At 37.9% G+C, this 16555-nt stretch overlaps 1 protein-coding gene across 1 annotated transcript; it reads left to right on the plus strand.

Annotated features, from left to right (window-relative positions):
• Positions 1 to 6130: 6130 nt before the first annotated feature.
• XCR1 (X-C motif chemokine receptor 1) lies at positions 6131 to 9063 on the plus strand. The gene has a single exon (XM_074271276.1). The coding sequence runs from the start codon at positions 6550 to 6552 to the stop codon at positions 7570 to 7572; it is 1023 nt and encodes a 340-aa protein (XP_074127377.1). The 5' UTR covers positions 6131 to 6549; the 3' UTR covers positions 7573 to 9063.
• Positions 9064 to 16555: the final 7492 nt, after the last annotated feature.

Consider the following 16555-nt stretch of genomic DNA (forward strand, 5'->3'; position numbering starts at 1 on the left):
CTAAAGTCTACTCTGATGCTTTGTTAAAGTACAGTTGGGACCCTATGTTCTTGGAGGATATGTCAATAGAGAGCTAACTCTGGCAAGTAGAACCTCTCCTGATCCAGGTTTATCCCACATTACACCTTCTCACAAACTCTACATTCCAGGAAAATTGACTGACTTGCTGTTCTTTATACACATTTCATTTAATATCTCCATGACTTTGCTCAGATGGTCCCATCCCTCTTCCAAGAGATCCCCTTACAACTCTCAAATTAGAATCCTCTGAATTGGAATTCTGCATTAGAGAAATATTGAACTTCCTCCAGCTATTTAACACCCCCCCAAAAAATGGTTAACTTATTTGTGGAAATATAAATTTCCACAAAAAGTGGCCTGTGCACATACTGTAGCATCCTGCAAAACTCTCCTCCCTATCCAGAATCTGACTCACTTCCCCATCTCACTTTCCCCCCATCCTCCAATTCTCAGCCTCTCAAATATGAGAAGTGGGACCCTCAACTTTCTCCCACCCCAATCCTCTTAATGATGATTGCTCCCTTGAAACTTTGCCCATTGAAAGAGGTGGTAAATGGTCAAGGGGGAACTATGAGGGTACATCCCCTTTCCAGCTCAGATCTTTCTGATGTCAAAGAAAAACTTGGCCATTACTCTGAGGACCCCAACAAAATAACCAAGGACTTTAAAGCCATATTTGACTATGGGGAATATTGTGAAGGAAAAGGACTTCAGGGATAGGGCAAGGAGTAGAAAACAAGCTCGAATTTTAGCTGCCACCATATCTAGTGCCAAAAGGGCCCTAACTTCAAAAACCAAAGTGAGACTTCATTCCAGTGCCATAAGGAGGCCTTGGTTTCGAGAATGCCCTCAGAAGAAAAGGCCCTCAGGTTTGTGTCCCACATGTCAGGAAGAACATTAGAAGAGAGACTATCCTCATGGAGGTCAAGCTGCCTCTTCCCAGTGCCCCCAGATTCACTCAAGATTCACAGTAATGAGGTCTGGGACTTAAGGCAGGCTCCCTCCTTCACCATCACCATGTTCAAACCCTGAGGTTTGTACAAGCAAAGGATCTACAAATTTGTTTATTATATAGAAATAATGTCTAATGATTTGTCTTTACAATAGGATGAATTTGAGCTCAAAGAGAAGAAAAGAAAAACAAGTGACTGGTGTTAAGTGGCATCTCTTACATGTGTGAATCCTAGTAAATTATTTTATTGTAATTCCACTGTACCTAGGCTAAAAAAATAGTGGAAAAACATTACCCTGTCCTACCCCAGTACTCTGCCCCACCAACTCATCCCTTCCAAATTTCCCCCTCCTATCTTGTACTCTTGCTTGTCTGATTCCGTCCACGTTGCTCACTAAGCCTTCTACCTCTCCCTCCCACTTGCCCTTCTTATGTCTATCCCCTGCCGTTTCTCCTGTTAGATCTAGAACTGATAACGGTTGGTTCCATGTTACCCACAAACTAGATCTCCATCAACCCACAGATCTGTTCCTCAGGATCTTTTCATAATCGAATGTAATCGCCCACACCTGCTAACTCAACAGTGGTTTTATAATGCCAAAGGAAATAAGACCAGAGATTTTTATGTGATAATTTGGAAATGCAATTGATGTCCTCAAGTTTATTGTTTGTGCTATTATTGTATTTCTAAATTGTATAGTATTTTAATACCTATATTTTGAAATCTGAGAGGCCATTGCTAACCAGAAACACTATTAGACAAAACTCTCTTTGGATATCGTTACACATGAATTTGTCTTTTAAAAGGATGTGAAATTTCTTTTTTGTATATTTGAAGACTATTAAATATTTAATGAGGTATATTTAGTGCTAGAATAAGTAATACTCTGAACCCTAGAATATGGGTAGTTTTAATTATAAGTAAAAAGTTAATGAATATTAGTTATTTTATTACATTTTTTTAAAAATTGGATATAAATGCTTCATACTTTCTAACTTAAAAGAGATAAACACAACTAAATTAAGGCCACCTGACTGTAAATAATACAATCCCCAAACCTGGGCTCCTGAAGAATAGGAAGATTTTTTTTTTCCCTATCCCTTCTTCCCCCTAACTGAAACAGGGGTGGATGGATGAGAAAGAGAGGGGAGGAATCAAGAGGCAAACTTGGGGGCTGCAAAAGTGAAAATTTCAAAGTGAAGTCCTGGACTATCACTTACACTTTTCCTGACTTACAAAAAAGAGAAAAGGTTTGTATGAATTGGGCAACAGCCAAAAGGTAATTGAGTTTTACTGGAACGTTTAGTTAAAATTTAGGGAGTCTTACAAACCAAAGTTAGTTATTGGCCAATTTTAATGTAACTTTTAAATCGTTGTGTGTGTTAAATTGGATTCCTGACTGTAAATTATATGACTCTTACCCATTTTTTTAAAAAATAGATTAAGCTATATTGGAATATTATAAACTGAACAACTAAAAGGAGGTGGGAAAATTTGTTTAAAACTTATTATGTTATTTTCTTAGCCTTGCTAACTGTTTTGTAATGTGTTGTAAATGGAGTTTAAGCACTGGGTATTTCTCTGCTTATCAATTAAAAAGAAGCTACAACTAAAACAATTTAATATCACTCATGAACATTTTAAGATTGTTAAGTTATTTGGAGTTATTGTCACAATGTTAAAATCTAAAATTGGTGATTGAAAAGAAGGGAATAAGTTTAACCTGACTTTGCTTAAGGTAGAAACTTCTGGCTCAGTTCCTGTTTCCCATCTGATTATTCCCAAGTCTGGCTGTGGAATTGTTGCTGGAATTATTACTTTATGATTGGTTGTGCTGTGACTCTTACCTGAAGTACAACAGAGCTAACGATGCTTTATCCCACCACATCTATTACATTGGCTCCCTTGCTCCCCCAGTTCCCCAATTCTTATATTTTATCCTATAATTCCCAAGAAGAGGCTTTTACAGAGAGGAAATACACTCAATTTCCCCTTCCAAGTGGTTCCAGAAACCCTAGGGCTGACTTATCATCCCAGAGGAGAGTCAATGGACAAGTAACACAAGCTGTGAAAGAGGCACTTTTCACCCTACGCTGCCTGGACCTTCAGTCCAGATATCACCTGGAGCTCTTGCTTACTTCCCCTTCTTTCTCCTCATGATTTTCCTCCTTTTAATATTTAGCCTTTGTTTGTTAAATCTCCTAACCCAATTTGTCTTTTCCATATTAGGCTCTGTTAAATTCCAGATGACCTTACAAGAAGGGTATCAACCAGGAGAGCAGCACATCCCCTCATTGCCCCTCAGGTACAATCACATCCATCTCTACCCTCTCATGACCGGATCTTTAGTCAGGGCTGGTTCTTATGCCCTTTATCAGCCTGAAGCAATTATGGAAGATCAGACTTTCATCCCTAATCCTAGATGAATCCCAGTTTTTTTGAGGGAAGAAGGTCAGGACTAGCTTTCTGGAGGACCTCTGGATGAGCTTTGGTCTTAGAAGGATAATCACCACGAAGATGGACAGGAATAGAGTTTAAAGTCTTTATTGTCTCCTTCACAGTCTGGGTCTGTCACGGTCTGACCAGTCTTGATCTTAGTGGAGGAGTACAGGAGGCAAGGAGAGCCACCAGGAGGATGGTCAAAGGATGGCTGCTGTCCCAACCCCAATATCCAGATTCTAGAAAAGGACTGTGTATCTTACATATCCAGACTTTCTCCTTCTCTCTAAAACAAAATAATTTTTCCCATGCACATCCCATTCAAGACATATCTAATCAAAGGGATTTTTCCCCATACATATCTTATCTGAAGTTATCTGAGTGCCCAATCTCCCGTTTTTTTCTTACTCTCCCTTCTCAATATAATTCCTCATTTTACTCTGCTGGCCTGCTTCTCTCCCTTAAGGAAGAGATCTTAAAAGTACGTGACCCCAGTAAATGCCCTTTGCTTTATTTGGGGATATTTTGAACCTAAATTCTTTCATAGACAACCCATCACACATGCCCTGGTCCCCCAACATTTTGCCTCTAAATTGGATAAAGTCCTACTAAGTTTAGAGAGGCTCTTCACCAGGTTCACTGCTGTGACAAGTTTTCCACTCACAGAAACGCTTGCAAAACATCTAAGTCATACTGAGGTTGTGATCTGAGTCAGCTGAGGGGTTTAAATAGCACGCCGTGAATTACTGAGGCATTTGGATGGGCTCTTACTATAATGTCACAGAATAGGTGATAAGAGGACTGTCCCGGGAAATCTGAGGGCTGTGGCCATATTATTTTCAGATGCAGATCCAGCCATGAAGATCTGAAGCCACACTCCATCAACGTCTCATACCCATTGTGATCTGACTGGCCAATTCTTGAGACCTTCTGCTCTGATCTCATACACACAGACAGGATTATGCTGACAAATGTTTGACAATCCCCCCAAAAAAGCATGAACACCTATGTTTAATATCAGTCTTCATTATAACACTTAATTAAGTCCAGACAGTCAAAAATTCAGATCAAACTCTTGTTTGTTGCTGGTCATTTCTGAAGTGCAAATGCTCACATTGAACAGCTGAGAATCATTTTAGATAAGCTGGTAGAGCAGGGTCCATCATACCTCTGTATTCAGACCAACAGAATCACTATTAGAGATCCCTATTACACAGACCAGACCCTGCTGCCGCCCAAGAGCCCAGGAAGACACACAAACATTATGCATAGGAAGGAGCTGGACCTGCTCTGACTCTTCTAGTTCTCTAAAAACAGTGATGCTCCTAGGAAAAAGGAAGCCCATCCTTACTTCTAGGCAGATACACTTTGCATTTTTGAGAACCTAGTAATTTCACTTTGCTAGGTATTAATGATGTAAAAACATATATATGTATAAATAAATATGTATGTAAATCTATCTATCTATCTATATATGTGTGTGTATACAATTTATACACACACACGGCTATGTGTATATATATTATATATATATATATATGTATATATACTTTATATCTACATATATATTATATATATATGAATGACACACACACATATAGACGTAGATATATATTCTTCCTCAAAGACTTTACATTCTAGAGGAGAAAATATAAACATAAATAAATATATATCATCATATTATATATCTGGAGGGGTTTGGGCTGAACTTATGATTTTATTACAATATAGAACTGCTTCTGAAGAAACTCATTCTACCAAAATAAATCAGCACCTTCTTTGCAATTTATAGCATCACCTGGAGTAATGACAAGTTTTATGTTTTGCACAGAATAAAAGAAATAGAACTTGAACTAAGATAAAGGGTAGCATACTGTCCTGGAAATATTAAGTTGTCTCTTTGGCTAGAACACGGAGTGTGTGGAGTGTGTAAGATAGAGAAGGTGGAATTGATCGTCCCCATCAAAAGTCCATAGTTCTTCAGGTGGAATAGAGAGAACACCAATCATTCCATAAAATTGAAGATCATTTTCTTGGCTCTGAGCCAGCAGCCAGGAACCCATTCTGCCATGACAACAAGAGGGAGGCAGCATCGTACCCAAGTAGTGCCACATGAACAGCCAGAGGAAGGATGTAGACAGGTGACACTTACTCATGGGAGACTTGTCCCAGAATCTCCACAGAGAGGTAGCTTCCCAATCCTAGTTCCGTATGATGAGATCTTGGATTTAGATTTGGAAACAAACTTAGAGACCATGTAGTTTAACCAGCTCATTTGACAGATGAGTGAAACTGAGAGTCAAAGAAATTGAGCTTGCCCAAGGTCACATAGCCAGTATATGGTAGAACCTAAGTCCTCTGGTACCAAAGCCATTGATTTTTTCCCCCTCACTGTATAAAGCTGTCTCTCCTCTGAGAGCAGAGGCTTCTCCTGGCTTAAGTCAGTAGAATGGGGAAGCAATTTCATGGGAAAGCTAACAATCTTCCTACCTGCAGAATGTTGTATACACACACACACACACACACACACACACACGCCCCCACACACACCCCAACCTGAGCAAGAATGGGGAGGAGTGAATTTGTATTTTAAAAGAGGTAGTGAAAAAAAAACCTGTCATTACTGTTTCAACAAAGGAGAAGGTAAGCTGCTCCCCATTATACTCTGTTTTTTATTTTATTTGTCTATGACAAAAAAAAAAAAACAACTAAACCTTTCAGCATTAGAGAAATAGATGTTTTTTATTCTTTTGCTTGTAGAAAGGTCTTAAGTCATTGGAGGAAGGGCTATCCTTATTGCTTTATAATTAATATTGTGTTTTGAATTCCATTTTATGGAAGAACCCAAATTCCCTGTAATTGTGGGTGGCCATGGATCAGTAATTCTCTTGAAGCTTTATTGATACTATTGCAAAATTGCCAAATCCTCCATTGAGTCAGACAATATCTCACCTCCTTAAATCCTGTTCCTTTCATCCACACCTCTATCCTCATAATTTTTGGAAAGGGAGGGAAATATATTCTTTTCTCTCTTCTAGGCCAAGATTATTTATTCCAAGGGCACAGCACTGGCCAACTTTACTTTTCTACGATTCTGTGATTCTCTGTGGTATTGATATTTCTGCTTTCCACCCAGATGGCTTATACATGGGGCTCAGATCCAGACTATGAAACTACAACTTTCAACTACAGTGACGACCTCTCTGACTTCTCTGGCCACCTATGTGAGAATGGTGATAACTTTAACTTAGTGACTCTGAACCATACGGTCTTCTATGTCTTGGTGTTTCTATTCAGCCTTATTGGAAACAACCTAGTGGTGTGGGTCCTGGTGAGGTATGAAAGTCTGGAATCCCTCACCAACATCTTCATCCTTAACCTCTGTCTCTCAGACCTGCTCTTCTCTTGCCTGCTACCCTTCTTGATTGCGGTGCACTACTACAACTGGATTTTCGGAGAGTTCTTGTGTAAGCTGTATAACTTGCTTTTCCACATCAGCCTCTACAGCAGCATCATTTTCCTGATGGTGATGACGGTCCAAAGGTACCTGTCTGTGGTGCATCCCCTGTCGAGCCTGGGCAGCTACTCCCGTCGCAGCAAAGCCTGGATCATCACGGGCATCTGGATGGCCAGCATCCTGGCATCTGTTCCCGACACCATTTTCCACACGGTACTCTCTGACAAATCTTGTCATTATTCTGAGCTCAAGTGGTTCCTGCTGTCGGTCTACGAGCACAACTTCTTCTTTCTCTTCTCCATGGTGATCATTCTGTTCTGCTATGTTCAGATCCTCAGGACCCTGTTTCGGTCTCCCTCCAAGAGGCGACACCGGACAGTCAGGCTCATTTTTACCATTGTGATGGCTTACTTTCTCAGCTGGGCCCCCTACAATGTGATCATGTTCCTGAATACACTGATAGAACTCCAGCTCATCCAGAACTGTGAAGTCAGCAAGCACATATTTTACTCTTTTGAAATCTGCAAGGAGATTGCCTTCTCCCACTGTTGCTTCAACCCGGTACTCTATGTGTTTGTGGGGGTTAAGTTTCGGAGGCACCTGAAAATGCTCTGTCGCAGACTCTGGCCATGGAAGTGGAGCCTTAGCCCTTTACCCCAATCCCCAGGGGCTTTCTTTTACGATGAAGCTTCCTTCTACTGAAAAGCTTCTTCCAAGGAAAAGTATCCCACTAGTTTCCCCTTATGGGAGGAAGCTTATAGGACAGGACTGCTGGTATTTTCGTCTCTGGGGAGCAGGGTAGGCTATAGAATGGGAAGGGGAGAAATAACAAGATTACTTACCTTACTTATATTTTACTTATGTAGCTTATGGTGAGCAGATTCTAAGTGGAACAAAATGATCATTAGACTGAGAACTAGTACATTACCATCAGGGAAAACGCTTCGTGAAAGCTGAATTGAAGTGATTTATTTGGGGGAAGGAATGGGGAAGGAATGAGAAGCCAGAAAAAAGGAGTGCAACTTTGTTTTTCTGCTTTTCAGATCTAAGTGGCAATTGGTGTTTAGCAGTGGGCAGGTTTGGTGGGTCTACAAGATGGGGGAGATGGACTAGTCAAATTCTTAGCCATTTGGTACCACTTCATGACCATCTCATTGTCATCTTCTGATCTCCTGGAGCAGAGCCAAGCTCAAAGGCAAAGCAAACTTATTTTCTACCAGTTAAGTCAAGGGGATAGTATTTTTAAAATTAACTTCATCCAGACTGGTAGCTGCACTGGGTAACTAAAAAGAGAATGTCTATCTCCAATGGAAAAGCATAGAAGGAACAAGATTTGGAAGCTAAGAGTAGAAATGAAGTTTAGGGGGAGGTGAGAATAGGAAGTGAAATCAGGGAACGCAATAATAAATCTGAAGCTTGATCACCAGTTCACCAACCATAGATGTTTGAATGGGAAGTTTGCTTGGGGAATAAAACTATTAACTTGTCTTTACTTGATGCTTTAAGATTTGCAAAATGTCACATATGTGACATATATATGTATTTTTTAAATTATAGCTTTTTATTTACAAGATATATGTATGGGTAATTTTACAGCATTGACAATTGCCAAGCTTTTTGTTCCAATTTTTCCCCTCCTTCTCTCCACCCCCTCCCCCAGATGGCAGGTTGACCAATACATGTTACATATGTTAAAGTATGAATTAAATACAATATATGTCTACATGTCCAAACAGTTATTTTTCTGTACAAAAAGAATCAGACTTTGAAACAGTGTACAATTAGCCTGTGAAGGAAATCCAAAATGCAGGCAGACAAAATTAGAGGGATTAGGAATTCTCTGTAGTGGTTCATAGTCATCTCCCAGAGTTCTTTCGCTGGGTGTAACTGGTTCAGTTCATTACTGTTCTATTGGAACAGATTTAGTTCATCTTATTGTTGAAGAGGACTATGTCTATCAGAATTGATCATCAATATATATGTATTTTTATATAGAGATACAAACAAATGTATAGATGTGTATGTAAATTTTGTATATAAGCCAATTCTAAGTCGAGTAAATTGATCACTGAGGTAAGAATTACAATGTTGTCATCAAGGAAAATGCTTCCTGGATGCTGCATCTAGGTGATTTCTTTTGGGGGGAATTGAGAGTAATGGGGACATGAGAAAATAAAAGCCTTAATCATTTGATTCGTGCTATTTTTCTACCCTATTTTAAAGCAGGGTGGGTTTCCATATCATGTTCCTATCAGGAGTCTGGGGCATCTAGGGGATGCTGAAATATATAAAGTACTGGGTCTCAAGTGAGGTAGACTCATCTTATGGACTGAGTGACCCTAAGCAAGTCACTTAGCCTCTCTTTTCTCATCTGTAAAAACTGAGATGGAGAAGGAAATGGCCAACCACTCCAGTTATTTTTATCAAAAAAATTCCAAATGAGGTCATGAAGAGCTATGGTCAAAGAACTGACAAAAATCAAGGCTTACTAAGCTAAGCTCTATGCATGTTCTAGAAAAAAGTTTCTTAACTCTTTTGCATTCCCAACCCCTTTTTACCAAAGAAATATAACCCTGGGTATAGAGGTATACAAAGTAAACATTTACTGATAATAAATCATAATTTTGCAACCTCTCCACTTAGTTACAAGACACCATATAAGGTTGCATCCCACAGTTTTAAAAGCTTTGTCCTAGACAAAACTGTAAAATAATTCCTTTCTATTCCCTCATACTTCACTCTTCTTTGTATATTTTTCCTCCTATACTCTTCCTTCCCCTCTCTCTCTCACTCAAGAGAGAGGAAAAATGAATGAATAAATGAATAAATGACATGTTTGCCTTTTTTTTCTTTTTACTGGAGATATAGCACCTTAAACTAAAGAAATTAGATTTATTTTCCTTGGCTCCCAAGAGCAGAATCTAGAACAATAGGTATAAATTATCAGGAGCCAGAGTAATAGATCATTGTAAAGAAAAATTTCCTTAAATGAGCTGCCCCAAAGTGCAATTGGCTACTTTGGGAGACAAAAGAATCTCCATTTATAGAGACCTTCAAGAACAGGTTTTATGATTGACCTCTCAGGGATATCGTAGATGACATTTTTGCTCAGGTATCTTGCAAACTAGATGATCTGAGAACCTGTGACTCTGAATCTTCTTAGAGGAAATTTCAGGTACAACAGGAGGCCAGGAGTGAAGATGACTTTTTTTAGCTGGGGGAAGGAAGTGGTTCTTTCTTTATTCCTTGACATTCTTGTCAGGTTCCTGTTCCAACAACTATCCAAAAAGTTTAGTAGCCACCTACTATGGGGATAACACTGTGCTAGATGCTAGGAGAAGAAACAGGATGTAAATAAGAAAAGATCTTTCCCCTAAAGGAATCAGGTCTATCCATGGACCAATCCAGCTTAAATAACAAAAGTATCCCAAAGCTTTAGGGACTTCAAAGCCCTTATGGTCCAAACTATAACGAAAAAATGATGTTTCATCCTCACAAGAAGTTTTATTTTCTCTGGATTAAACATACTGAGTTCCTTCGAATGATTTCAAAGGATATAATCTCAAGACTTCTCTAGGTCTTTTCTGGTTATCCTTCTCTACACTGTTTAGCTGATCAATGTACTTCTAAAAACATAGTCCCTAGAACTAAATAAAATACTCCAGATGTTTGTTTATACATAATTGCTTACATCTTGTATCACTCATTAAATTGTGAGCTCCTTAAGGAGAGAGACTGTCGTTTACCTTTTTTTTTATTCCCAATATATAGCAGTGTCTGGCACATAATAGATACTGAATAAGTTTTATTGGCTAATTGACTGAGATATAGCCTGATCAGAGCAAACTGTACCAGGAGGACTATCCCTCCCTTAATTCTGGATTTCACACCTCTCAACATAGCCTGATTTCACATCAGTTTTGGTTTAGATTGGTTTTTTCTTTGTTAGCTGCCACTTCATCTCATGACTAGTATATTCCAATCCCTTCCTATGTTTTAAACTCCCCTTACCCCTAACCAAAAGGTTTGGGGAATTGTTGACATGGAAAACTCTTCCTTTGTTTTGTCATTTTAAGAAATGATCCATTTCCAAACTTGGATTATTTTCCCAAACTGGGGAATGAGCAGGTACTCTCACCTCCGCTGGACCTACATCCTTAAGAGTATGCAAAAAGAAAATGGCTAAAATCACTGAAATTTCTAATCCTGACTCCCATGCTGACTTCATTTCAGTGAAAACAAATGTCAAATCAGTCATAAAAAGCAAGATAAATAGCAATTTTTCTCTGATAGTGAATGTGGTCTAGGGATTAGCAGGGTAGATGAGAAAGAAGTGAAATTTGTGTCTGATACTTGGTCAATCTCAGGATGGGGAAGAAAGTGATAATTTACAAATAGATGGTATTAATTGATAAAATACTTTACTATTCTTTGGGACACGGGGTTCTCTTAAATCAGGGATCTTAAACTTTTGAGTGTCATGGATTCTTATAGGCAATACAATGGAGACATTGTTCACCTTGAAGGCAGGAAGACTACAATCCAACTTCAGATAGTTACTTAGTAGCTGTGTAGCATTGGACAAGTGACTTAAACTTAATTTGTCTCAGTGCCTTGACTGTAAAATGGATACAATAATTGTACCTACCGCCCAGTGCTTTGGTAAGGATCAACTGAGTTAATATTTGTAAAGCACTTGACATATCTCTTGGCACACAGTAAGTATTTAATAAATGCTTATTTCCTTCCCTCTTTGGCAAATTGGTGAAACCTATGGACCCCTACTCAGAATGTGTTAATACAATTATTTTTTTTACAATTGTTTTAATATAATTGATTATGTTTGAAAAATAATTGAAGGAATGCAATGAAAATTTTTTTCTCATTCAAATGCACAGACTCCCCCCACTTCTCTTTGATATCTACTTGTGGAATTCAGATTAAGAAGCCTCATCCTTTATTAATCAAATTTGCATGGTGTTTTTTCATTAGGCTGAAATCAATGATGATATTTAGTGTACATATAATTGTGAATACTGCAAATCTGAGATATGTGACCATTTGGGAAGATCCATTATTTGTATTCATCAGGATCCAGTTGTAATATTTTTGACAGGGATGTGGAAGATGGAATATAGAAGGGGAAAGACTGAAGGCAGGATGACCAAATTGGGACTATTGCAATAGAGGAGATAAAGAGTAGCAAAAGCTTTTGGTCTGAGGTTGTGTCTATCTAAATAGAGTTGAGAACACATGCAAGATACAATGAAGTGGAAGGTCCCATTAACAAGATCTGACAATCATTTGGAGATAGAGAGTCAAGTGAAAAGTCACAAGTGATTGCTAGCATTAGCTCTCCTTGCCAAAAAAAATTATCTGGTCAGGAAATCTTACAAAACTGGGGAAATACACTTTCAAATGTTAATGGCAACAGTCATAAAACATTTTGCAAATCAGCTCTGACATTTGAGAGTGGGAGAAGCAATCTACTTTTTTTCCCTTTTCTTTTTATAGCATCTTGTTTAAGAATCTGCTTCTTTCATTTTATCCTACTTGATAAAGGATCATTTGGGTTAAAAAACCAACACATATCTATTTCATTGATTTGAAGATAAATATTGCTATCTATGGGAAATGTTCAAATACTGAAACTAAATGGGAAAGAATGAAGTTCATATATACATTCTAGCATAGGTCTTCTTCCTTCACCATTTGGATTATACATTGAATAGAGTGCTAGATTTGAAGTAAGAGGACCTAAGTTCAAATCCCAGGAATAATGACAACTAGCTTTTATATCTTGCTTTAAGGTTTACAAAATGCCCTAGGTGGCACCATAGAAGATAGAGCATACATAGAGCATAGAGCCTGGGATCCGGAAACCTCATCTTCCCCAGAGTTCAAATCCAGCCTCTGATAGTTACTAGGCTGTGTGACTCTGGGCAAGTCATTTAATCCCCTTTGCCTCAGTTTCCAAATCTGTAAAATGAGGCAGAGAAGGAAATGGCAAACGACTTCATTATCTTTGCCAAGAAACCTCCGAATGGAGTCATGAAGAATCAGATGACTGAAAAGCAACAGCAATAATACCATTTCATTTGATCCACACAATGACCCTAAGACGTAGAGGTGCTCCTTTATAAATAATTTTCTGATCCCCCCAATTGCTTGGACACTTTTACTCCATTGACAATCCTGGCAAATAATTTAAATAGAAATGAGCTTTTAAGCTATTTGCCACGGAAATTATTTAATCAGCCTATGCTCTTTTCTTTAATAGTGATTAAGCCCATATCACACAGCAACAGTGGCAGCCATGGAATTTCAACTTCATTGCTCTGACTACCCAAAACCTGGAAGGACTGAAAATACAATATTAGTTAACACAACCATTTCTTTATACTTATGAGGAAACAGTGATCCAGAGAAAAGTGATCTTGTCCAAGGTCACAGAGCTTAGCAGCAGAGCTCTCTCCATTTCAGTGCTCTCTCCATTGCATTGCTCTCTCTCATACATGAGAAAAGAAAAAATATGGAACCCTCAATTTCTTTTCAGATGCAACTCCAGGGTCACCTTCTGCAGGTGATTCCTCAGCTGTAGTGCTTTCTCAGCTAAGAAGTCCATCTATTATGCCCACATCTTGCATCTAATTGTTTATTCACATATTAACTCTCTCACGAGTTCTTTAGGGCAGAAACCATGGTTTTACCTCTCTTGGTCTCTCTAATACTCAACACAATGACTGTCTTATGTCTTCATTCCTCCATGCTGAAGTTCAGAAGGTCTTTCCCTGCTGTCAGAAAGTGGATATCACACTATTGTGTCCACTAGGAAAGTGTTTACAGATAATGTTACAGATAATGCTTGAGTGGACTTCACATCCCACAAAAACTCATCAGAAGCCTTCCCTATTCAAAGTGATGGACACACAGAGTACAATTTTTCATTGATACTGAAGGAACAATTTCCTATCATTCTTTGTCAGCAGAATTTCCTGTTATCTACCAGTCTATCTATTGCAACATCTTGGTAGCAAAGACAAAAACTTTTCTAAGAAGCTGTCTTCACTTTTTTTCAAAGATTCTATATTTCCTTTAATTACCATTTCTGAGGTAGAAAGCAATGAAATGGGCTTTTTTCCTTCTGAGAATTAATCAAGTGGAGAAAATTCCTTGGACAAGAATATACCTAAACTTCCTTAGGGTTTTTTTTTTAAATTAAAACTCATTGCCCTCTGAATATTTACAAAGTTCTTCCATCATTTGTAGTATGAAGATTATTATTCCCATTTCATAGATGAAGAAACTGAATTGAAGTGATTAATTTGTGATAATCAGATCATGGCAAATGTTAGAAAAAAATAATTTGAACCCATGATTTCTGTATCAAAATCTAATTTAGGGTTTTCAATTTTTGTTTTATTTTATTTTAACAGAGAAAAAAACTGATTTGTATATAAAGGCCTTAGTCATTTAAGTCAACTTCAGAGGCACTTTTTAATTATTTCTACATCTTAATGATGCTTTACTTTTGTGAATAATTAAATCCATAGATGAACCCAGATTTTGGGTTTGCCATTAGTCTTTACCTTCTACCAAAGTTCCTCCATTTCTTGCTCTTCTTATTTTTCCCATTTCTGTTTTTTTTTTTTAAGTACATTTTCCATCCACCTATATCCAATTATAATTTAGATTCTAAGTTCAATCCATTATTCTGCACAATATCCTCTTTTAATGTTGATATAGCCACAATGTTGGAGCAAGAGGAAAGCTAAGGGGTCTTGGTATTGATAGACTCAATAACAAATCCTCAGAAAACCAAATTGTTCAAATTTTAACAAATATGTTAAATGTTACTGCACTATTATATCCATGGGTTCAGTAGATGTAGATACTTTTAGGAGAATATAGATACTTTCTTTCATCTTCATCATCTTGTATTTTAACCTGTGAAATTCTTGTCCATAATGTTTACAATGTCCATAAACCCTCAGAGGATGCAGCTAATGTGATAGGATCTTCTTCAAAGTCTAAGATTACATTGGTACCAGCTGTGAAAAAGAAATTTCCTATACTCTGAGTTTTAGGTTCCTTTTTTAGAAATATATGATCATTCTGTTTGGAAAAAAAAGATTTACTGTCAATCAAAAAATAGTTTGATTTAAGGAAAATCTAATCGATATTTAATACTAAAAGAAAGAAAAGAAAGGAAAAAAAATTCCCCAAATCCCTCAGCAATGAGATTGAGACCATTTAGATCACGTTTTCTCACAGAACAGAATATAACAAGTATTCTCTCTTTTGTAAAATTTGTATTTATTTATTTTAATTAAAGCTTTTTATTTACAAAACATTTGCATGGGTAATTTTTCAACATTTACCCTTGTATTCCAAATTTTCCTCTCCTTCCCCTCACCCCTTCCCCTAGATGGCAGGTAATCTAATATATGTTAAATATGTCAAAATATATGTAGAACAAGTATTCTCTAGTCTCAGTCTCCCAAGAGAGAGGCTGACTATATCTCCTTTCAGGGTTCTAGGTGTATACCTGAGGAAATGGATTATCTTTCTCTAGTACTCTTAGGCCAGTCTTCTTTCTAGCCTGATTCCTTCACTATTAACTTCCAGAGATTAGCTGGAAGCTATTATTTAAGCAATTAAAGTCAATTAACTTTGATAAAGGAATATTTATTTTGAAGCTATAACAAGGGCAGACCTTTCCTCCAAACATCTGGCCAGGGATGCTCTCCCTAAGTCACCTCAGGGTCTAGGAAGATTAGGCTCAGATTTATTGCAGTCTCTATATAGGGCAGATGTTACCAAGTCTACATCTAAATGGAGCATCACTGCCCACATCTCAATAACATCTGGGCAGAGTCCTGAAAGCCAGTCATGATTCCTTGGAACATCGAAGCTGGATCATCAGACTGCAAAGCCTTGCCTGGACTTCTCTCCCAGACCTCCTGGTGGCTTGAGGTCCTGACCTTTTGAAACTTACAAATTCATGAACACCAAACCCCTTCATTTAGGATAAAAAATGATCCAATTTCTCAGGCTGATTGTCAGCTTCACAAAGGTTCAAGGCTTCTTTCCTTCCAGCATTGTCTCTTTCGATGGAATACCACTAGACAAAATGGTGAACAAGATTAACCCAGAAAGAGAACAGAATTCGAGAACAGAATGAACTACAGAATGTCTACATCTTTTCCAAATCTACATGGAAATTATATCAACTCAACAACCTTGTACATGTTCATAAAGATTGGACACAGCCATTACATCATTCCACAAGTATATGCAAAAATAATCCAGGCTGGAAGTAACACAATTTGAAAATATTGAGGAATTCTCAAAAGCTAGGCAGCTAGATTGGGCAGTTGATAGAGAGGGGCCAGGAGTGAAGAAGACATGAGTTCAAATTCAGCCTCTGATATTTACTAGCCTAGAGAGCCGGGCAAGTCACTTAACTTCTGACTGCTTTTGTTTCCTCTATAAAATGGAGATAATAATAGCTCCTACCTATTAGGTTTGTTGTGAGATCAAATGAGTATGTATATACAAACCTTAAAGTCCTATAAAAATGTCAGCTATTATAATTATTGTTCCAAGCCTGGTCTAGGTGATGAGCCACCACATACATCTTATAAAGACCCAGGCTGCTCTCTAAGAAAGAAGCATCTTCTCA

The sequence above is a fragment of the Sminthopsis crassicaudata genome, chromosome 5, assembly GCF_048593235.1.
Source record: "Sminthopsis crassicaudata isolate SCR6 chromosome 5, ASM4859323v1, whole genome shotgun sequence".
In the NCBI taxonomy this organism is placed as follows: domain Eukaryota; kingdom Metazoa; phylum Chordata; class Mammalia; order Dasyuromorphia; family Dasyuridae; genus Sminthopsis; species Sminthopsis crassicaudata.